The 23,613-nt window shown below is 43.6% G+C and overlaps 1 protein-coding gene across 4 annotated transcripts in view; it reads right to left on the bottom strand.

The window, feature by feature from the left end:
- The window catches only part of ASTN1 (astrotactin 1), a gene marked incomplete at its 3' end in the record, with an annotated part of 255,598 nt that overhangs the window by 108,424 nt on the left and 123,561 nt on the right, over positions 1-23,613 (bottom strand). For 2 of the 4 annotated variants that reach the window (XM_084866119.1, XM_084866117.1), the window contains exons 4-8: positions 23,180-23,326; positions 22,009-22,116; positions 17,538-17,687; positions 16,167-16,358; positions 8,504-8,588 (exon numbers count right to left, since the gene is read on the bottom strand). In XM_084866119.1, coding sequence (XP_084722245.1) covers positions 8,504-8,588; positions 16,167-16,358; positions 17,538-17,687; positions 22,009-22,116; positions 23,180-23,326 — 682 coding nt within the window. The remainder of the gene's footprint in view (positions 1-8,503; positions 8,589-16,166; positions 16,359-17,537; positions 17,688-22,008; positions 22,117-23,179; positions 23,327-23,613) is intronic. The other 2 variants (XM_084866118.1, XM_084866120.1) reach the window with 1 other exon arrangement.

A 23,613-nucleotide genomic window follows, 5' to 3' on the forward strand; every position in this document is an offset into this window, starting at 1 on the left:
TGTGCATATATATGACAAAGCAAGAGGTATAACAACATGATGCAATTTTTGTCAAAAAATATTACACCCAAACAAACAAAAGTTCAGGGCATGTTCTCTCCAGGGGATGGCACTTTGGGTGGCTTGGATTTTCTTCCTTTTACTGCCATGTTTTCTTTTTTCTTCTACTGTATTTTCTACCAATTGCATGCATTGCTTTTACAAAAAGGAAAAAAAAAATGAAGTAAAAAAATGTGCAGTGACAAAATGTTTATTATCCAAGTTCTGAAATTATCTAAAGTCAAAATTAGGAGAAGATAATTTTAGTATGAATGTTTGAACAGGAATCCAAAATGCTTCTATAGGAAGACTAAACCTTAAGATTACTTTTCCTGAAATTGTTTTCACAAAGATGGGAGGTGGCAGAAATACTGCAAACTGCTCACCTCTTAACTGGTTTGTAGAATTTTTATCCAGAGTAGAGATGATGTTAAGAAAAAACAAACTAAGCCCAGCATTACATGAAAATAATAAATGAAAGCCATTACATGAAAATAATAAATGACCTGCATTCAGTAAGGGACTGCTCAAAGTCTTCAGTGACATTAAAGTTCTACTGCTTTAAATATTATGCTGAACATCAGGGTCACTGCCTGGTGCTCATTCAGCCCGCTGTTACACAGACTTGCAGACATGCTCACATCAGAGGATATTTTTACCTAAATGCCAGACCCTGAACTACTTTCTTCTTTTCTCCAAAATTAGGTTAAAGTGGGGGTATTAAGTCAGACCTGAAGAATAACTTCCCACGGAAAGTTTTGAGAAAAACAATGTACCACAAAGATACTTTTGAAACTTCCTCCTTTATCTTTCCCCCCTAAATTTTATGATTATACAAGTAATACACACTCACTGTGACATTTGTGACATTATGCAAGTGAACAAAAATACACACAGGATTGAGGAGGGAAGCAAGACTTTTGATGCATACAAAAAGAAACTGGGAGGAAATATGCCACAATAGTAATGGTAGCTTTCTCTGAGCATGGAATAATGAGTGGATTTTTTTCTATTTATTTTAAAGAAAAAAAATAAATAAATAGCTAAGCTCTCCAAAGCCAGGGGAAGTGACAGCACTCTCGGACCTAGTATTCGTAGACCAAAACCCAAGGAAGCTGGTCGTCCAGAGAGCATTTCCAGTGGAAAACATCCATGCATTTGATAGAATATATAAATTCAGGACCCTATCTGAAAAGCATGAGCAAGACATAAAACATTCATTTCTATAAAAATTGAAACAATTTATCTTCCATTCTTGAGCAGATGGGAGGGTAAATTGAGGTTGATTTTTTTTTTTTTTTCACACTGTTGGTCTTGCTGCAGGAAATATGAGTGTTCCCACCTCCGGCCCTGTTTAAAATAAGTCTCTTGGTGCCGTGATTGGACTCATCAGTGAGAACACTGTGGTGTGTGTACCCTCTTCTGGGGGGTGGGAAGTACTGTAGGGGGACTGCAGATGCTTGTCATGGGGGGTGAGGGGAGGATGGGATAGAGATGTGTCCCCATAGTCCTGGGGGAGGAGGGTGCAGAGAAGCAGATGGGTAACCTCTCATCAGCATTTGATCACAGATGTCCAGACTGTCACATGCTCTTCTCATTGTTCTCTCTCTGAAGTGTGAATTTACCTGAATTATTATCACTACTCACCTGCACTATAAAGCCTGGCCATCAGCCATGTGACCTTTAACAAGTGTCTTCACCTTGCTGCCCCCCTATTTCCCAATCAGTAAAATGCAGGCATCATTTAGGATGTACTCAGCCTCTTGTCTACAAACCAGTTCTTATTTTCATTGGAGAGGATGGTCCTCTGGTAAGGGATGCCGTTCCAAGGAGTCTAGAGATATCACATCTTGCTTAGGAAGGGCTCTGAGTCTGCCTGTACTTCAGAGTCAATAGGGGGCCCTCACCCAGACCTATGAATTTAGAAGCTATGCGGGCAGATTGGAAATCAGTATTTTAAATAAGCTTCAACCTGATTCTTAAGTGTTTGCTCTATGAATTGGCCTCAGGGAGTCACATTGACTAGGGCAGTTCTGCTCATGTGTCGTCCTGAGTAACAAGGAAGGTTAAGAAGGAGGAGCAAAGGGCATCGCCTAAAATGACACATCCAGGGTTGCACTAGCACATCAAGTGTCTGTGCAAATTAGGAAAAGGTGCCCATCAGCACACACACAGCCTTTGTCAGAGTTCCCCTGCTCGCAGTGGTGCGCATGAACTAGGTTAGGCTCTCACTTGCCTTCCCAGCCAAATGTCTGTCTGCCATGAAAGGAGTGTAACTCTGTGCTGCTGACCACACCCTTTTTGTGAAAATGGGTCAAGTTAAACACGTTTTCACTTGAGCAAAACTGTCTTAGTCAATGTGACTTCCTGAGGCCAATTCATAGAGCAGAGAACAAAGTGTGGAGTTTCCCAGAGCCACCTGGGTGACTGAGCCCATGAAGCAAGGCAAGGAGGGCCCAGGAGGGGGAGCTCCACTGCCCATCTCTCAGTTCCTGCCTGATCACCAGGGAGGGACTGTTCTTCTATGACCCAAAGTTTCGGCTGGAATCAGACAACAGCAAGGCTTGTGTAGAGAGATGAAAACCTGGGGACTCCAGGTTGAATTCTAAGAGCTTCTTCATTAGGCACTGAAATTGGTGAGATAAAGGCACACTTACATGAACTCCTATAGGAAGAGAAGGAGATGAAAGTAAAGAAAAAGGGAGGAAAGAAAAGAAGTATGAAATATAGAGAGTCATATAAATACACCAGAAACCCTTATTAGAATAAGTGAATAAGTTAGGAATCATTAGAAAAAGTGACACACACACACACACACACACACACACACACACGTGAACACACACATACAAACACACAGAAACAGAGGAAAGGAGAATAAAAAGAGCTAATAAGGAGATAATCCCATTTGGACATGGCATGGCAATGACCAGAGCTGGGCACAGAAAATCAGGTCAGTTGCCTGTGGGGGTGGAGGGCGCCCAGAGATAAAGGGGCAGCAGTAAGCTGCCAGCAAATCTTCTCTGAGGGGCTGGAGCAAGGTGAGTGGCATCAATGACACGGGCATGTGGGCAGGGGAATAAAAGCCAGATAATGAGCTAGAAATGAGGAAAGGAAAGTCAGAAAATGTCATCTGTCACAAAGAACTGTCTGCCTCCATCTGAGTCACATTTGAAGAGAAGGGGCAGGTCACAGAAGGCCAAACACTGCCCAAGACCAAGCTTGGCATCTGAGTAAGGGCTCAGCATTCTTATCACTGGCCTACAATGGCTCAGCATTTGAACTTTGATTGGAAGCTCCTGTTCATTTTTAGATGGCCAGGAAAAGCGAGGATGAGTTTGGGATCATTTTGAATAATCTGTGGAAGCTCATCTCTGCTCAATCCACAGGACTCCAGGCAAAGGCACCCTGCCCAGGGGCACTGGCCACTGTTCTGTGAGCAGACGATAGGGAAATGTCAGGGGGCATCATTCAGGCCCAAAGAGAACCACCTCCTTGCCAACCATGCATTCTGAGCAAGACAGAGAGACTGAGGCGAACCGTGACAAACACCATCTCGCTCTCAGGTAGAAGAGAAAACTAAACTCCATGGTGGGACACTGGCTCCACATACAGGGTGAGAATCCTTAAGCGGTCATTCTTGGGGGAGGGGAGGGTGAGCAGCAAGGAGGAGCAGCAGAAACAGGACAGAATGATTAAGATCCTGAGACAATGGAAAGGATATATTCAGGCAGCATGGGCTGTGTCTGTGTGTGTACATGTGCAAACGTGTGTGTGTGTACCTGAGTCCATGTGTGTGAATGCGTACTAATCTGGAGACGTCATGGAAATTGTTTCCTCCTGAGTAGGCAGTGTGAGGAGGAGGTGTGTGATGAGCAGGGCCATTCCTGACATCAGCTCCTAACATCTTGGAGAAATACCTGTTCATTTCCCACAGCAGGGCCCTCCTCCTCTCATGAATTATCGCTCTATCACCAACCTTCAGCACGGAAAGTGAGTGATATGTGATAGGTCTCTCGGGCAGAATCTCCTTGGAGCTGCCCTCTGTATCGGAGATGCCAGAATAAGAAATCAGACTATTATTTACCGGGAATCTTCACAAAATGCATGAATTTAATCTAATACTGGTGTTCTGGAAAATGTTATCTAGAGGCCCTTGGGTACACTTTTAATTTAACAAAAACCCGCTAGTATAGTCTTCCTTAGTATTCTCTAAAGTAGCTAAATAAATTTGTTTTTCCTCCTCTAATATTTTCATATCAATCTCTTTTGCCTCCTCCACCTTCATTTATTGTTTTCACTTCTCATTTGTGAAAATTTTCAATTTTTCCTTGTTGCTCTAGCAAACAAATATCAAAGAGACCCGAACTGGCCCTGGCTGTGTGTATGCAACCAAAGAGATGGGAGGCAGAGGTGCTGTTCAGTGAATTCATGCAGGTTAGACAGACACATGGCAAAGCCCAGGCTGGGGGAGGGCCCTTCCATCCTGGGCCCTCTGTCAGGCAGCAGAGTTGCCAGGTTACTGTGGCTGGAAATAATTTTGTTGCCAACTTCATGGACCAAGGATGTAACTTCAAGCAGGCATGTTCTTTTAATAACTCACGAGAAATCTGTCACCCATGACTTTATCACATCCTTTTGAAGCTATTTTTCCTTTTAGTGAATCGGAGCTTCTTGTGTAAGGAGCTCAGTGACTTTATAATCTTCCACCTGAATCTTGTTATGTGGATGGCTGCAGTGACTGGCTCCCCATCCAGATCCCCAGGTGAATGGCTCAGCCTCCTCGCTTCTCCTTGGCCTTTTGGGCAGAACGAGAGTCAGCAAAAATGGTTGCAACCCTTGATTCACATGCCTTACACATATGGTCCCCAATTCTGTCATTATTTGCTGTTTTGTCTTGAAAAACTTTATCCACAGGATAATTTTAGGTCTATGCTTTACTTATAGAATCTATATCAATAAAAATTTAGATAGTCTCAGGAGGTTTTATATGTGTTTGCTGTAGTTTTTGTTTTCTTTTCAGGATTAAAATATTTTGAGGGGTTCAGAAATACAATGTAAGAAAACACCCCACCAAATATACAGAACACTTTGGAACTTCTCCATCCTGCTACCAATTCTGGAGGCCTATGCCCCAAGCTTCAATGTCCGAGAGCAAGAGCTTGTGGAGACATAGTCCTCCCCATCTTCTCAGCCTCTCCTGTCTCTGTAAACTGCACTCTTAAGCTTCATTGAGCTGTTTACCTGCCATTCATGGAAAACTGCTGCTTTTCTCTCCCTGCCTTAACATAGACTGTTCCCTCGGCCTAGCACTACCTTTGTTTCCATTAAATAGAAGACTTCAAAATCTAACTTCTCCAAGAAGCCCATTCCAGATTCTCCCACCTCACATAAATCACCCCTGAAGCCATAATCCCACAGACCTTTGCTCGCCTTTAACAGATCTTATAATTCTCTGTGATTTTTTCTTATGTGCCCATTTATCTAGATATTAGTTCTTCTACAGCAGACATCACATCTTTCTTCTTATAATTAGAAATCTAGCTTATCCATGGCTACAATAGGTAATGGAATGAATGTGTGTTAAAAACACGAATGAGGGAGAGAATAAATGGCATGTACTGGTGAAAGGCTTTCTATAAACAAACCAGTGTGCGCGCACACACACACATGCATACACATGTACTCTCATGCACACACACACAGTCTCACAAGTGGGTCCAGATAAACAGAAGCATGAGGCAGAGGGTGGATAAAGGTGCAACTCCTCTGCCTCATTTGTAATATTTTTGTATTGATATCCTTGATCAATTTTCCTCCTTGTCTGAAAGTCATGAATGCTTACTGCTATTTTTCCCTAGGTATATTAACTAAGATTTTTCCCAAGGGAATTCCTTTGAACTATTACTAGCTTAGGACCTGCCAGTTCTCAAAAGGATGTTCAGCTGTTTTAATGTACACAATCCGAGAATACTAAGTGAAAACATAAATACTCACACATGCTGCTTCCCTCCACCTTCTGGAACATTAAATAAAATATTCAGGAAAAGGAGGCCTATCATTGATTTTCCCATCATACCCCAATATGTATCATTAGTTGGCAATCTGTCAGGCAGTTATCAAGTCAGGCGACAGTCTTCCCCTTCAAATCAATTTAGATTACTTTTGTAAGAATCATTTAAGGAAGCGTAGCATCGGGTCTCTGATTTAAATAAAGATGTATGACATCTTCCACTTTTCATTTATCTTGTCATTTTATGAGGAAAATGCAGTCATCTGTCTGGCACTATTTTATATACACATAAACTCATGCTGCTTATCACTCCTGGTTCCATTATTTTGAAGATAGTCACACCCCCGCCCCCCCAACAGTTGCTCCATTATTTTATTAGTGTCCAAAATGAGACCTCGTAGACAATGATGATCAGAGAATAATGGGAATTAAGAGATGGAAATGACAGATTAGGTCTCCTTGTCTGTCTGTTTCCTGAGGCTAATGTTCCTGTCAGTCAGTACCTCAGTGCTTTAGCCTGCCTCATTTTAAATGACACCAACATGGGGCTTCCGCCATTTCCCTGGAGGCTTTTGTCTACATCCTAAAGACTGTCTCTACACACAGCCAGAGGGAACAACAAAGCCATGTGCAATTGCCAAGTGAGGTCAGGCCCATCTGCACATGATTTGTCTACAAGGCAAGGGATGTGGAGGCTTGAGTCATTAGCCACCAAATCCAATCACTGCGGAGAGCCAGCATGGATCATGCAGGGCAGAAAGTGAAATGACATTTTGCCATTGTTTTCTTCCGTAAGAAGTTTGCAGGCTAAGAGATAGAGAGCTGGTTATCCATCACCCTTTACAATATTTTACTCAATAAGAAGCACAGTCAATTGAGATTCTAGCCTTCCCATAAGCAAAAAGCCTGGCTCCCCAGAAGCTATGCAAACATTTCGGAGACCCTCTTTATTCAGACCTTAATGGACATCTCCTAGCCTCCTGGCCAGTCTTTCCACAACAAGCCACCTCATCTGCATTTACCCTCCTACAAACACCTTCCTCTGACTTTTGTGGATGGCCTCTTTGACAGGATCTCAAGTTCAATGGAAAAGGAACAATCCCTCAATTTCACTAACAGAAACATTTCATGGCGTTCTGACTTCCCCAGGCTTTCTGACCCGTGACTCAGAGTTCCTTTCTCTACCTTCATCCTCTCTTGTCCTTATTCCTCAACCTCACCCCGTTCCAGAACATTTGCCCTCTCCTAACATCTACGGGCATCTATCACGCCCTGACTTAGTCATCAGCTAGCCAACTTCTCCGCGTTGAGTTCTATCCCTTCCTCATAAATCATTCCCCTGGGCTCTTCAATCATTTTTATTGCTCTTCTCCAAACTCTCACCCATTTGTCTCCATATTTATTGCTCTGAGAGTCCAGAACTACATCTAATATTTTAGGCTTGGTCTCATCAGCATCACACAGAGGGGCCCAGTGCCCCGTGGCAATGAGTGACATGATGGTGGCTTCTTTTCTCCACCCTGTCCTGCAGCAAACACATTTCTAATCTGCATTCCAAGCAATCACTCCGAGATAGCTTTTGCCTTGATTTCTCTTTAGTTTTCCCTATTTCATTGGTTGTTGTTATTAGTGTCTATTAAGCCCTTTCTCCTTGCTCTCCTCCAAAACCCAGCCAATGCAGAAAGCAAGCTCACAGCACCCATAACAAAACATAAATATGCTCTCAAAAAGTAATAGAAGGAGGACAATGGTGATGGTTGCACTATAATGTGAATGTACATAATGCCACTAAATTGTACAATGAGAAATGGTTAAAATGATGAAATTGATATTATGTATATTTTATCACAATAAAAATTCATAGAAAAAAAGTAAGATGCAATAGGTAAGGTAACCTTTGAATCCCAGCCACGTGTTCTTGGGGGAAAGCAAAAGTCTCACAGAGAATTGGTCACTGGTGATCAGGCAAAGGATATTATTACTCAACACCAAGCACACTCTGTCCTTGCAATGCACCCTTGCCGATAATCCCCATGAAAACAAGTTTCTACTCAGGTCAGTCTCACAAAGTTCACTAAGCCTGGGAGAGCTATATGGGAGTCCCTGTGGTTTCACGTGCCTCCATCCAACACAGCAGCTACATTCTGCCAGTGGGATCCTTGTGGCTGGCAACGCTATTACAAGGAGGAGAGGGACAGCTTGACTTTCAAATCTCAGCTGAGGGCTGTGAGTCAGAAACGTCATCTCTGAATTTGTCAATGGAGAAAAAGCTGATAGGGCATCACTAGGGTGGTATAATATGGAAACACAGCAGGACATTTTTATCCATTTGCTGTTCAGAATATAACCACCCTTTAGCTCTGTCTCCCTACATGTGGTGGCTTCATATCCGGCTTGTGTGACAGAGTGGTGACATCTGGGGACTGGCTACTGTGCCATCCCCTCACTTACCCCTGGTTGGTCCCCCATTCATTCCGAATGCAAAGGTGCTTGTGTACTGGATCCTTCATGTAACCTTCATAGCAGAGGCATTCCCCTTCGAGGCAGGGTAAGGAGAGAGAAAAAGAAACATAAGGGAATTAATTAACATGTCTTTGTTGGGGAAATTAATATGAGACAATCAAACTTTGACTGTACAGTGGCATGGATGAAACCATTAAATCCCATGATGTCATATATTCTGTCTCCACCACCCACATGAATTAACACACCACCCATCCCTCCATGTTCCACCATGTGAGAATGTTCACTACCAGAGAGATCTAACATTTACAAAGGACCCATCATAAGAATCTTTTAAACACAAAACCCAGGAACTCTTTGAGCAGAGGGACTTGTTCATACGTATTTATTTCCTCAGTGCCCATTACTACTATACTGCCAGACACACTCTAGTAACAGTGTTTCCCAAACTTTTGAGATATGTGTACCCCTTCTATAATTTTCATAAAGCTGAGTACCCCTCGTACTCATGAGAACGTAGAATTAGGCGCAGCTAAGCACGGTGCAGTGCATATCCCCCCCAAACTCTTCCCATACCCCTGGGGTTACGCGTACCACACTTTGGGAAACACTGCCATAGAAGATCAGTAAATGTTTAAAGAGTGCATAGTGAGTTATTTCATCAAACGTTTCAAGAATCTTGAAAAGTAGGTATTATTGGCTATGCTATATAGATGGGGAAACTGAGGCTCAGAAAATTAAGGGACCTGGAGACAGCTTGTAAATGGCAGAGTTAATACTTCAATCTATGTCTGTCTGACTCCAGGCCTATTTTCCCATCATGCCGTGCTGCAGGCCCATAGGACAACTACTATAGAGGAGGCCACTTAAACTAATTATGGTTTTATAGGGACTCTGGGTTTTAGTTTTTAAGTGAAAAAAAGATAATCTTCTTGGCTGCTAAACAGAAGGCTCACTCACAATTCTATATTTGTTTAAGATATTACTATGCTTCATTATCATTAGTTACTGCATTAGCATACCAAGAGGCCTACAATACCCATAAAATTGTATGCTAAATTGCATATATATATGTGCATCTTCCCGCCAAAGATTTCATAACTTTCATCAGACTTACAAGTATATCCAAGAGTCCCACAAGATTAAGAGCCATTGCTCTGCTTAGCCCTGATCTTGAATATTGTTGCTGCTTCCTCATATTAATAATTCCTTCCTTATGCAATGCTATGAATTCCTCCACTACAGAGACCAGTTCCACTAAAGCACTTGCATTAACTCTTTTATAGGCTGGTTATTTCATTTATAGGGTGTGATTTCCTGAAATGTGTAAATAATAAAGGGGTTATGCCCTAAGGAGACCAGGGACCTACAGTTTATCTCCCTTTTAAGATGACACTTAACAAGGATATTAATAGAATAATGATTTTGAGTGATATTTTCTCTTTTCAAAGACAAAAAAACAAGGCAAATGAAGTGTTGAGGAAAGAGGCTGAGTAGGCTCTGAGCAGGTTGTTTACAGGATCTTAGCTCAACCATTCATTTTAATATTGACCTATAAGTCACTGTCCATCAGCTTCTCACTCCCAGATGGCAGGCATTTTCTTCCCCCCACACCTGCTCAAGGTGCTGAGGGGTGCAGTGAAAATGAGTCACTTCTTAGTTAGTGGGGAGTCAACAGAGACCATCAGGTTAGTAACTTTGTCTCCTATATGGCAAATTCAGGCTTCCACATGGGCTACGTCCACAACAGACTACAATCTACCAGAATCAGTGGTACTGAGCGCAGGCAGCTATGAGTTGAACACAGGAAAAAACAGCTTAAAATTAGATAGCTGATAAGGCTTTCAAATGAAGGCTGTTTGTATTAATTCCAAAGAAAGCATGAACATAAGCTACACAAGGGCAAGACAAGGTTAGCTTTCCCCCATATGAGTAGGACTTTTATAAATACTGTGGAATGGAAAATAATGAAATTAATTAATTTGCCATAAATTTATAGATAGAACCACCACCATCTCAGCCAAGATGCAGATTTCTAAGCCAGTTAATGGGTCTAGGGCTCAGCTATGCTTATCCCTGAAGGATATCATTTCCCAACTGTCCTTCTGGACATTACACAGATGATATTAAAAATGAGAGTTAACCTCAAAAGGCTGTCAAACCCATTACTGTACTCTTAGAATGGCCTTGGTTGGATATCTTGCTTAGAATTAAGGACTGACAAAAAAGGGAGTCCTTCTTCTACATTTTATATCTAGTTACCACAAAACATGTAAAAGTAAGTGCAGTAACAACTCAGAGTTCAAGCAGAGCCTGATTTTCCTAATGATGCCAATACCTACCATTTGTAGGCACATCTACCTTTCTCAAATTGCCTTCATAGTCATTATCTCCTTATGAGGTTTCCTTCAATCACAGCTATGTGGGGACACACTGCTGACAGCAGATAATGCTTTTCTCCATATAATGGCATATGCAGCTCCAAGTCAGAGCAACAGAGACATGTTCAAACACATCAGGATAGAGTTTGAGGATATCCAAAATCTGCCTCTCAAATGATCCACATTTCCGGAACCCACCAAACTTTCCTCTTTTGTATCCCTCCTCAGAACCAATTTGGCTATCTACACTGCAGGGAGATCAGACTCGATGAGGAAAGTTGCTATGGCAACTAACTGCAAAATCTTGACTTTAAGAGGGTTGTCGTTCAAGCACAAGCTCCGACTGCTAGCCGTGAATTTTAAAGACCCAACAAGGATACTGGATGCCCTCCTAAGCTAGAAATGTTATGGTCTCTGCATGTGTTGTGGCAGATGGCGGGAAACACATGACATGCTGACTCTGTGGCAGTGTTCATAGGATCCATTGAAAAGAGGTGTCATTGCCACAAATATATATCCAAACAGGATGGATGCACTCACAGGCAATCACACTCCCAGAGGGCAGAAGCCCACCAGGAGGTGATTTGTGCACCACCTGGAGATGGCCATACTCATTTGTGCTCAGTACCTTGAAGACTGACACCTCGAGGGACCTTGTATGACGGGTAGCAGCTTTATCATTTCCTGCTTACACTTGAACACTGAGGCACAAATCTCATGGAAGGGGTAGAGAAAGACCAAATAGCTAGGGCTCCTCAGACATGACTGGGTTCATCAAACATTCTCTGTGAGTTAGATACAGAGCAAAACTAAAGTTCTGAGTTCCCTCTCTCCTTCAGGTATATGACTGCTTTCATGAGATGAAACTGGGTGTGCTTTATCTAAAAAGGGAAATCCTTGCAAGACATCTGGTCTTGGGTAATATCTAACTGCCTGATCTCTTTCCTTGTGGAGATATCAGGCAAAAGCCAGGCCCAGAATTAAAACAAACAAACAAACAAACAAACAAACAAACAAACAAAAACCTGTGTGACTCTGGGAGGCCAGACAGAGGGCAATGAGCCCAGCATACCTCCTGAAGCCAGGTGCTTTAATTGCACCACTAAAGGGAGTATGTAGTGAGCAGGCCCTCTAGGTGACAGGGACAAAATGAAGGCTGTGCTACCCGACCAAATTGGGTTCAGAAACTAGAGAAAGCTAGAGGAAGGTTGGCAATGGCTCAGAGCACAGAAAGAGGAGGGTTAGGTTGAGTCTGGAAAATTGGTCCAATGGCTTCACCAGATTTTACACATTTCTGCATGGTAGGAATTGGTTTATGGAAAGATCTGGGACAAAAGAAATTTGGGGACACATCTTGGGTGGTGATTACAATTTGATTGAGCTTGGAAGGCTGTGATCCTGGCAGACTATAGGCCTACACATCTTGAAATGAGAAAGAGGATCTGTGGCCAGGATTGATGAGGGCTGTGAAATTAAGCAGGTGTGTGAAGTTTTTACAGCTGTCCACATGGCAGAACTGAGGCCAGGAAGGGAGTGCAGAGAAAGGTCACCGAAATCAGTTGGTCTGTGTTTCCATCAAAAAAAAAAAAATCAAATAAACCTACAACCACAACAAAACCCTCAGAAAGTACAAACATGAGCTGGATCTAGCTGGGCGTTAAGCCTGACAACCTTACTGCTTGCCGTTAGCCCAATCTGAGTAGAGACACATCTAGGATTCCAGATCTGGAAGGATCTGGATAGAACATCATTGTGCAGTTGGCAAAGGGCTTCTAGGCATTGAGTTAAGAACTTTTGCTACATTATGCCCCCCATCTCTAATAGCATGGTCGCTAGAATGGCAAAGGGATGCTGGAATGGAAAACAGATTAGCAAATGACCACAGCCCAGGTTCTCCCATAGATTCCAGAAGCATCTTCACAAAATTTATGAAACCACTCTCAATAAATTGGGTGGGAATGATATAAAGGGTCACACAACAATGCTCCTTCTTGTTCTGTCATTCCTCTTTCTGGTATATTAATTTTCCATAACTGCCATAAACATTACCATAAACTTAGTAGCTTAAAACAACATAAATGTATTATTTTGCAGTTCTGTAGGTCAGAAGTCTGACATGAGTCTCACAGGGCTAAAATCAAGTTGTCTAAAGGTTGTTTTTGGAGGCATTGGGGGAGAATCTGTTTCCTTGTCTTTCTCACTATATAGAGGGTACCCAGATTTTCTGGTTCTTGCCACTTCCCTCCATCTTCAAAGCCAGCTATGGCTGGTAGGGTCCTGCAGGACCTCCTCTTCTGGCCTCCTCTTCTGCCTCACTCTCCCAGTTTTAAGGACCCTTGTGATGACATTGGCTATATTTTAAAGGCAGTTGTTTAGCAACCTCAATTCCATCTGCAGCTTCAATTCATCTTTTCCATGTAACATACCACATTCACAGGTTCTAGAGGATGTGAACATCTCTGGGGGCCCCTTACCCTGCCACACCTGGTATTCAGAACACTGTACAGGTGATGAGTAAACACATGCCTAACATGGAAGACTTTGGAAGGATGCCCAAGGAAAGCTCCAGGACTCAGAGGCGGCTCCTTTGCAGAGACTGCTTATTTGTGTTTATGAAGAAGTATTCATGAGCACTTGCCCAGTTCTACCCATTCCCATGGGCGGACCCCTCAACATGGCTGGGAAAGCACATGTCCCAACACTATGACATTTCCCAGGGAGAGAGCTGGAGGATTGCAAAAATAACGCCAACTTGACTTGCAGCCAATTCCCACACTCAGCTTGTTGGAGAAAGGCTCTAGGATAGAGTGTGGGAGGCGATAAAATTTCTTGCTGATGAGCATGTGGGATGACCACATCATCCCATGTGCCCAGAGAAGTAAGGCAGAAAGAGGGAGCGTTTCTAATTCTAGCATTAATGAAAATAAAAGTCTCCGCACCATCATTTCTCAGCTGCTAGCCCAAATGAAGATTCTACTCTGTGCCTCAGCTCTGTTGTGGGGTTTTGGTTTTTATTTTTAGTCTCCCTCCAAGGCTTTCCAGTTGGAAATCCATTAATTGTCATGGATACTGGGAAGCCATTAGCAGGGGATCTGACCCAAAGTCATTTTCAGCAAGGACTGGAAATGAGACATCTGGGAGGCACCGAAGATGGGATGGCAGCCTCCCTGTGGACATTCAGGTTCCTGAGTTCCTGGCTAAGGAAGCAGTGATGCTCAGTAACGGTGTTGCATATAAATTTTGAATGACAAGTTTGCTGTATCTGACATGTCTGGGAAATTGACCAGCCCTTTATAATCTCACATTCACTCTGCTTTCATGATAGATAGAGCACAGACTCTGCCAAGGTTCACTGTGAGACTTTGGACAAGTCATGTGCCTTCATGGGGAATTTAAGCATTGATCTAAAGTAAGGAGGTAGTTTATCTCTGAAACCCCTCCAAGCTGCAAACGCTGATCCCTTCTCTCCACATGTAATTAGCGCTTCCTGTTCTTAGAAACCTCAGAAGCTTCCAAGGCCTTCTGACAATTATGCTTCTCTCAGACGTGAGTTTAACAACTGAGACTGTCCCAGGTCCTCATCATTCAAGTCAGCAGGGGAATAGAAACTAGCTCACTGCATGGAGAGACCCCCATCTCTAGGATGACTTTTTTTCTTTCTTTCTCCCAAGCACAATGGATTTGGGCCTGGTGCACAACCCATCTGTTTGGTTTGGTGTTTGCCTGATGGCGTGGGAAGAGCAGCAAGCAAGCACAGCCTTAGACACCAGATGTTCAAAATGCTGTACTTTCCCCTCCATATGGGGCCTGGAATCTGCAATGGGCCCACAATAAAACTTTTAGACCTAAGAAGATGAACTTTAGATGTTGCAGTGACCATTACCCCCCTCAAGACATACAGTAATATATATATCCTAATTGCAAAGTGTCCCCTCGGGAGTTTGTTTCTTGCTATGATGTACGCTGACCACCACAGGGCAGCACCATGGAACGAAGGAAGGCTCTAGCCAGCAGCTGGAAGGCCCTGATCCCAATCGGCCCTGATTGCCTGCCAGCCTAGGGACCCTACCCATTCACGAATTTCATGCACCGGGCCTCTAGTGAACTATAAGAGAAGTAAGGGCTAAATGGACCTTGTGTACTCAAGCTCCATCCTAGCATCTAAAAAAGATGCATATCAGGCGTGCATGGGCTCTCGTGTGTATAGGAGGGTTGTATGTGAGGAATTGGCCCTTGGATCCAGCAACACTTACCTTGAAGGTTTTAGTTGTCCCTACATCCCTTTCCTTTGTTCTAAGGCATCAGACTAGTTCTCTGGGAAGGATCTATTTCTGGTCTTGAATCTACTGGAAACAGATCTTATAGAGATGACTATAGACACCTCTTCTACAGTGAAATGCAAGGCCTCCTGGAAGGAGGGACCCATACTGCTAGACATATTGGCACTTAAGAAGCACTGAGGTCCTGGTGTATGATGCTGAATGTGGACCCTCTCTCAGTGAAGCCCCTGCCCAATTTGATGATATAACACCTGAAGGATGTCTATACTCTTTGGCCCAGTAATCCCTCTTCTAAGATTTATTGGGAGAAATTAACTTCAAATGTATCCTGCATTTATGTGGAAAGGTATTCAGCTTAGCAGTATTAAAAAATAAATTTAAAAATTTAAGCATCCTAATTGTCAAATAATAAGAGAATTATTTAAATGAGTATTAATATGCACACACATTGGGATAGCAAATGGCAATTAAAAGTTATACTACTGAGAATTATTTCATGTTCTGAAAAACTCTCATGATAGAATAAGGGAAGAAGAATAAAGAAAATGCAACTGGATTTAGTGTGCTTGTAAGCCTCTAAACATTATGCATAGACAAAAGATAGAAGAGGGGATATGAAAAATTTAAAATGATTTCTGCAGGAGACTGAATTATAGATTATTATAACTTTCTTCTATAAGCTTTGCTAGATTTTTCCAAAATTTCTACAATAAACAAGCATAAGAAATCTAGCCCTAGTACTGGATATTCCCTGACTGGATGGCTAATGGGCTGTGTCATCCCAAACTGATCTGTGTGGCCAGGGGCTACAATTAGGATGCTTTCGGGGCTTCTGCCAGAAGATGACCCCACCTTTGAAGCCAACATGCTCAGGGGCCCACCATGTTGGCTGCTCAACCGGTCTAGGCTCCCAATTGCAATGAGATAATTGGGGGGAATGCCTAGGTTTCAAGGGGGGTGATTGCAAGAGGCATGATCTCTGACAGTTACCCGCTGCCCGGCGCTCCCGCCTACCAGTTTCGGGGTCACATTGGTGTTCACAGGGGTCCAGGAGCCGCCGGGCACAGAGGTCCATGGCCCACGGCCCACTGGAGTTCTGCTGAGAGAAGAGGACCACCTGGGCAGGGTTCAGCCAGTCACTGGCATCCAGCTGGCTCCCTTCCAGCAAGATGAAGCGGCTCCCTGCAGGGGAGAGAGAGGAGGCATCCTGTGTGTGCACACAACAAATAAAAACATACATACACACAACACACAAATAAAAACATACATACATACAACACACACAAGCACACACACAAATAGAACAAACTCATACACAGAGAAACAAACACACAGAAGCACACACAAAAATAAACACACATATACACACACAAAACATACATATCCACATAGAAGTACATACACACAAACTCACATATACACATAAGCACACACAAGAAACACACACATGCATGCATGCAAGCACACACACAAAAATACATACACACACTCTGCAGATTAGCCCCAGTCCAAGGCCATTCCTCCTACTAGTCTGGGCCATCATGAGTGGTACCAAAGAAAGGTACCAGCAGATAGAGGCTAGGCCACCCCTGAGATATCCCACTGCATTTTCCCCTGCTGCCTTGCCCCATGTCATGCCCACTAGGCTGGACCCAAGGGATACAGGGGCAGAGCAGCTCTGTGATGGTCATGGCTTTGCTCCATCAGACCTGGCCACAAGGACCTGCTGCCTGTCTTCACTGGCCATTAAAGAGCAGGCCCCCTGGCAGTGGGAAAAGTCCCCACTGGTTTTCAGCCTTCCAGCAACTAAGAAAACAGATTCTAGCAAATCACTCAGGTGGTCTAGCCTGAACTAATTCGGGGGCTCTCAGAACCTATATAATTCCTTCATTACATTGGAGTTTGCTGGATTGAATTGTTGCTATGGAGTTCTAGGCCTATGATAAGTTACAATTAAGAATTTCTCACCAGGGCATATCAAACTGAGGCACTGCTGATTTGGAAACACCTCTGCTCCTCCATTCAGCTTGTCCCCTCTCAGGGGCTACAGGGATATGTATCAACCTACCTGATCTGGGATGTTCTGCATTTCTCTACCAAGATGGGAGCTACAGACAAACAACAGAAATGGGAAACTGGGTGTGCACAGAGAAGAGGTGATCTGCTCAGTTTTTTTAACCTTATTTTTGATTTCACGTGTGAACAATCCAGTTTTGTCCTAAGCCTTATTTATCTGTGTTTATTTTCCCCTCACCTATAGTCATTGGTAACTATAACCATGACCCTGGCTTCTCTATACTCTATCTTGCCGAACCCAAAACCTTCCTCACTGAGGAAGCTGCATCTCGGAAGTGGGCTCACCATCAGCGATTAGGTGCTCGGGGACGTGCAGGGTGATTTTGACAACGAGAGGGCAGCTGACATGGGAGGAACACACCAGGCCGATCACACAGCTGCTGAGGCTGATCAACATCAGGGTGGTCTTATTCACAGGACTTCGGGGAGATCCCACTGCAAGCAAGACAAACAAGATATGTGGTGGTAAACATCTTTCAGTGAGAAGCCAACTTAGTCTTTTGCTGCCCAAATAGGGGAGGCAGCCGGAAAACCTGAGCAGCAGATGTGTGCAGCTGCATGACCTCAGTGACATTCAGCCTCATGGAACACCATGGTATGGATCAGAATCAGAGGGGACTTGGCCTACTTGTGGCCCTCAGGGTCAACAATGGTCAGTAGTGTGCAAGTCATCTGCAGTCCCGCTGGGCCAGGCTCACAAGAGAAATAATAAAGGAGGAAGTTCTCCCCGGGTCTGCACCTGGCTGAGCTCCAACCACTTGTCAAGGACCCTGCTTGAATTCCCTGCACTTCCCACAGCTGTCCACAGAGGGCACTCTCCCAGATCAGCTCCATCACTTCCCAGTAATTTCCTGAGCTTAAGGAGCTTGCACCTATTTTAATAGGTGGTAGTCCCTGCTCTGTAGGGTATAGGTGGAGGAAACTGAGGTAAATCCACTCTGTATGAGTTGAGGATGTCGCATCAGGAGGCTCTCCCCAGTCAGTGTGTTAAGGACACAAATGGAAGTTCAATAAGAAAATAATGGAGCTGGGGAATTAGAAACACTCCCAGTCAGGTGGGGACAGTGATGGGAAGGAGGAGTTTTAGTGTGATTTTTGTTTGTTTTAGGTACCAGTGATGATGATTTCACATGAAAACAGAACAGATGTGGGAAAGGAAGAAAGCAAGGGGAGTTGTCAACAAAATATGTCAGTCCTTTGGACTTGTCTTGTGATCTTTAATATTTATTACGGATAGAAATAAAAGGTATATGTGATATTTGCTGTTTTATATACTTTTTGAAATTTTGAATATATACTTCCTTACAATAAACCTATGTGTGCACAGTCACTACCCACTCTACAAGTAAGAAAAATAGGTCTCAACGAGATTAACCTCATAGAGACAGTTAACACTAATGAAGTATATTAAGAGTCAGAGACCAGGGCCCAGGGCCTCGTGGCTCATATTACTTGACAATGACCATCTCTGAGGCAGTGCTGCAGAGGAACAATAAGCTAGAGAGGCCACAGAGCAGGTCAAGGATCAAGATGCTACTAGGAGCAGAGCCAGAACAGAGCACAGGCCCAACTGAGTCTAAGCCCTGATCCTTGGGTCCGTGGCTGCACCATCCTTTATGGGAGCTGGTTCCCTATGTGGGTGCACTGTCAGGGGCTGGGAAGCAGAGACTCCGGGGTTGGGGAAAAGCAGGAAGCCTCTAGATCCTCTGTCCCTGGCTACCTGGAGATATTCTACTTAAGCCTCTATCCTTTGAGCATGGAGTCTATTTCCCCACACTTACTTACAAATTTGGACGCCAGCCCAAACCAGGCCTGAGTAGCAGAACTACTCCCAGAATGTCCCTCGGGCACTCAAGTGCAAATCTCAAACTGGACTACACTTCCCTGTACCCTTGTTCCCCTTCCTGCTTCATTGCCCCGCCAATGGCACTGTCATTTACTTGGTTTCTCAAGTCCTAATACTCTTTCATGTCCAACTCTTCCCACCCTCCCACCACCAATGCCACTAAATCATTTTTCATTTTGTGTTCAGACTTTCTTTAGTCTCCATTGCTCTCTCCCTGCTTATACTTATCACCTCACACCTGGGCAATGGCAATAGCCATCTACTCACCTCGCCTCAACCTCCCCCACCCTTACCTACCCCTCCAGGCTGCCCTAGAGGGACCATCCATCAGCAGAGGACAGGGCAGTGCTCTTTAAAGCCTTAATGACTCCAGCTGAAAGGTCGGGTCCAAGTCCTGTAGTCAAGGCCATGGGCTTTCTTTTGACCTTCCAGCCATCCTGAGCAAACCACAGACCTGCACCATGAGCTTCACTCTAATAAACTAGTCACTTCTCTACAACTAGACCCTTATCGTTTATGTCACTGTGACTTTATGCATGTCACTTCCTCCCCCATAGAATGTCATTTCATCACCTTGTCAGCCTGGTCTACACCTACTCCTCAGTCTCAGCTCTAACAACAGCTCCCTGTAAACACTTCCCTGAAATGTTTAAGAACAAATTCTCACTCATTCCTTATTGTTCCTCTAGCCCTTGGTGCACCCTGCTGTTACAGCTCTTATCACAGTGTTATCACTGTTACAGCCACTTGCCACTCCTCTCCTGTGATGGCAGGAATTGGCAAGACACCTTCTTGTCTCTCTAGTTCTTCTGCTTCATCAGCCCATCATCCATCTAACTTCAAAATCTCCAGTCATTCCTAGGACCACCAAAACCAGGGCAGACATGGTAGCATGGCATATGAGTGGTGATCCTGAGTTAGCCTGCCTGTTTCCCTGCTGTATATTCATATCCGGGGTTACAGCTGCCATACTGAAGTACTTCCACTTGCTTGAAAATGCCCTGTTCTTTTGTACCTTTAAGGCTTTTATACACCACTTTCCTCTTTGGAATGCCCTTACCATAGATTCTCCTCTTTCCATAAATTCTTTATATTGTATACAACCCAGGAGCAATTATTTTCTCCTTTCCATTTTTTTTTTTTACCTCCAATTGCTGTCAGGTAGAATGTACTGTTCTCACTTCTGAGTATTCATTTTCCTTTATTTATATTATTAAATTAAGACTTATCACCATGCCATGTTTTCATGTTTCTACCACCTATCACACAGCCTGACCCATGGCAGGTAGGTTATGAAATTTCTTGCTGGCCTGATTGATGTATCCAGTGCAATTGAACAAACACTTTCAAGCATCTATCACAGGCCAAATCCTCCACTAGGCACTTTGGTAAAATAAATTAGGCATGCCCATCCCTAAGAAGCTTACAGTCTAGTTAGCAGCAATAAATAGCTGATGTACTAGGAGAGCTTGGTATTTAAAAGTAGTAGTCTTATGCTGCAGAGAAGCTCACTTTAATTCATTACTATGGTTTTCCTCAAACAGGATTTTATTAAAGCAGAGCACATACTGCTTTGGTATGGCCTGAGCTGACAAGCCCAGGTTGACTATTTCTTGTACATAAATATGTAAGGAGGACCAGAGGGCCCCCATTCTCTCCTCAGGGACACTGGGGCATCAGACCTTGCATTGCCCAGAGCCCCATTGAACTCTTAAGAAAAATGTTAGGAAGAAGTTTTACATTGATAGCCGCAAAGCTTATGGAAACTGGAGCTGAGGAGTTATAGGGGCTTTTTCCAGTTATTGGGAAGAGTGCCCTCAGTACGAAAGGAACTCAAGTGGAGGCAGGAGGAGCCAACATGTAGCTGCCTTTTGAGGGCATTGGTTTTTGGTTGGGAAAATTCAATTGGGCATAATATAATGTGATGCTACTCAAATATCCTCCATGGTATCTCAATGGGCCAAAGTTCTTTAATATGAAGTATTGTGGGAATCTGATGCTGCCTTGGTGATAATTCTAACAGCAACAACAATAGGAGTTTCATAGTCCTTTGCCAGTCAGAAAAAAAGCATGTTTTAATATAATTCAATCATGACAATTGTCCTATTGTTAACCCATTTAATATGTGAGGGAACTGAGGCTCAGAGGAATTGTTCTTATCACACAGCAAGTAAATGGAGCTGATTGGTTCTTGAACCCAGACATCTCTCAGTGAGGATGATGATGCCCATAAGTCATAAGAAGTAGCAGCCACAGAAGCAGTAGCCACACCTGAAGCCACTAAACATCAGGGTGGAGTCACACAGGCAGTGGGTGCGTGGAGGGACAACCCCATTAATGCTGAGCAGAATAAATGAACTAACTTGGACCCTGCCAGGGGAGAGAAGGGAATTGGAGGTGTGCGCTCCAGTGATTCCATAGAGAGGGGATTAAAGGGCAAATACCATTACACACATATTTTAGGCCATAAACTGTTCCTTAATTACCCTTCCCATCCCTGCCTCACCCAATCCCAAGGCCAGTGTGGCTGGATAAGCAAGGGTACATATCCTGTCCATTTTTTCACACGTAACACACTTTATCAACTTTATTTCCTATCTCTAAACAGCAAAATATGAGACTCCTGAGGCTTCCAGAAGGAATTGAGAGTCTTCTGACCAAGAAATAGCCTTTCAAACAACTTGGAAACCTGTTTGAGAGTGCCATTGTCTGGGAGAGATGAGTCTCCGAAATGGTCCACTATGGGCTCTTCTTTCTTCCGTAGGAAACACTGCCACTTGGAGTCTGAGAATCATTCCCGCACACTGACTTGGAGCAGTGAGCCCATAATCCAAACCAGCACCTCTTAGCTCCCTGCCCTCCCCTTCCCAGAGCTCCTCTCCCTCCACTCTGTCCCTCTATGCTTCCTACCTCGACTACGTCTCCGGCTCCGAGAGGGGTCAGTATAGAAGGTCAGCTGGGGGTCGTTTTCTGTCTCTGTGCCAGAATCCCCTTCAGGGTTCAGGAAGGCGGAACCAGCTGTAATGAACAGGATCATGGCAAAGAACATCTTCAGTCTTGTCTTCATGGCACCACATCATTGGGCAAGTTCAAGATAAAAATTAATAAAAATGAGAGCAGGTTGACTGACAATCTGGGAGGAGTAGCCATGGGAACTGGAGCTTTCTGAGATACAGATTTATTGGAGAAATCAACTTTTATATGACACCAATCACTAAAGCCCTACCTCCACCCAGCCCGTGCTCCTATCAAGGAGGGCTATTGCTAACGGCTCCCTGCTGGGCAGGCCCGCATAGATGGTGGGTGGAAAAGGAAGAAAGGGAAACTTCCCTCATTCCAGGTCAGGCTTCTGGTTGATATGAGACTGGATTTATGTCTCAAGGGGCATATGTCTAGAAGCTTTAATATCTATAGGATATTATATTTTTTCTGGTTCAAGAATTTATATATATTCAATGTGCAGGGAGAAGATAATAAAGAAAAAAACACAAAAATATGTAAAGGGAACAACCCTGATGTCCCCTAAATTTTTTAAATCAGAGCAAAGTTGATGTATGGCAGTTTTTAACATTTGATGTATTTACTCTCTGCCTTTCCTGATAAAAAACAGATGAACATTATTAAATCTCTGCTTAAAAATGGCATTCTGCTGCACCTTCTCTTTTATGATCTCATTTTATCCCAAGTAATAGATGAGAGGCCAACTTTCGAGATTAACAGGCACAGATCTCTATTGTCATAAATGGCTGCGCGGTTGGCCACTGGATAGGAGTGTGCAGATGATTAACCAGTTCCCTCTTGACAGACACCAAAGCTATTCCCAATTTTGCTCTCTTTTTAACAATGTGATAAAAAAAAAAACCTTTGACATCCATATATGCATATTTGTCCAATTGTTTCCTAAGGATAAATTCTTGTTGATGAAATTACTTGGGCATCAGGTTTGTATATTATTTGAGCTTTCTGGTAACTCATACTCAACAGAAAAGATTGCATGAGAGTGGTGGTCGAGGATATTAAGGGCCCTGCCTCCACCAACAGGAAGGAGTCTACCTGCACGTCCCAACCTCAGACCAGGTACCTCTCGCCTTGTTGTTTATCCGCTTCCTCTGGCTGCTGGAGGTGTGCGAGAGCAGTGTGGCCTGCTGGTGGTTGGAGTCCACGGGGCTGGTGGCGATGATGTTATCTTTGTACTTGTTCATCAGCGACAGCTTGGCATTGTCACTCCCTGTGTAAGGAAAAGTCAAGGCAAGAACTTTGAGAGAGAAGGTCAGAGAAAGTGAGAGCGAGGGAATCTGCATAAACCAAGGAAGTGGAGTTTTCACAGAATTAAAATAAGGAACCTTTCAAGTGAGAGGTTGGCAGAGACAGAAATACTTTGATTTCTAGGAGACCACAAAGTTGTGAAAAGAGTGAAGGAAAAGTGATTCCAACTGGAAGTTCAATTAAACTAATTCTGTGTGGATAGGGACACCAAGTGTGGCCCTTTAACTAGATACAGACTATAGAATGTGA

Source organism: Pipistrellus hanaki (assembly GCF_964339955.1).
Source record: "Pipistrellus hanaki genome assembly, chromosome: 18".
NCBI lineage: Eukaryota > Metazoa > Chordata > Mammalia > Chiroptera > Vespertilionidae > Pipistrellus > Pipistrellus hanaki.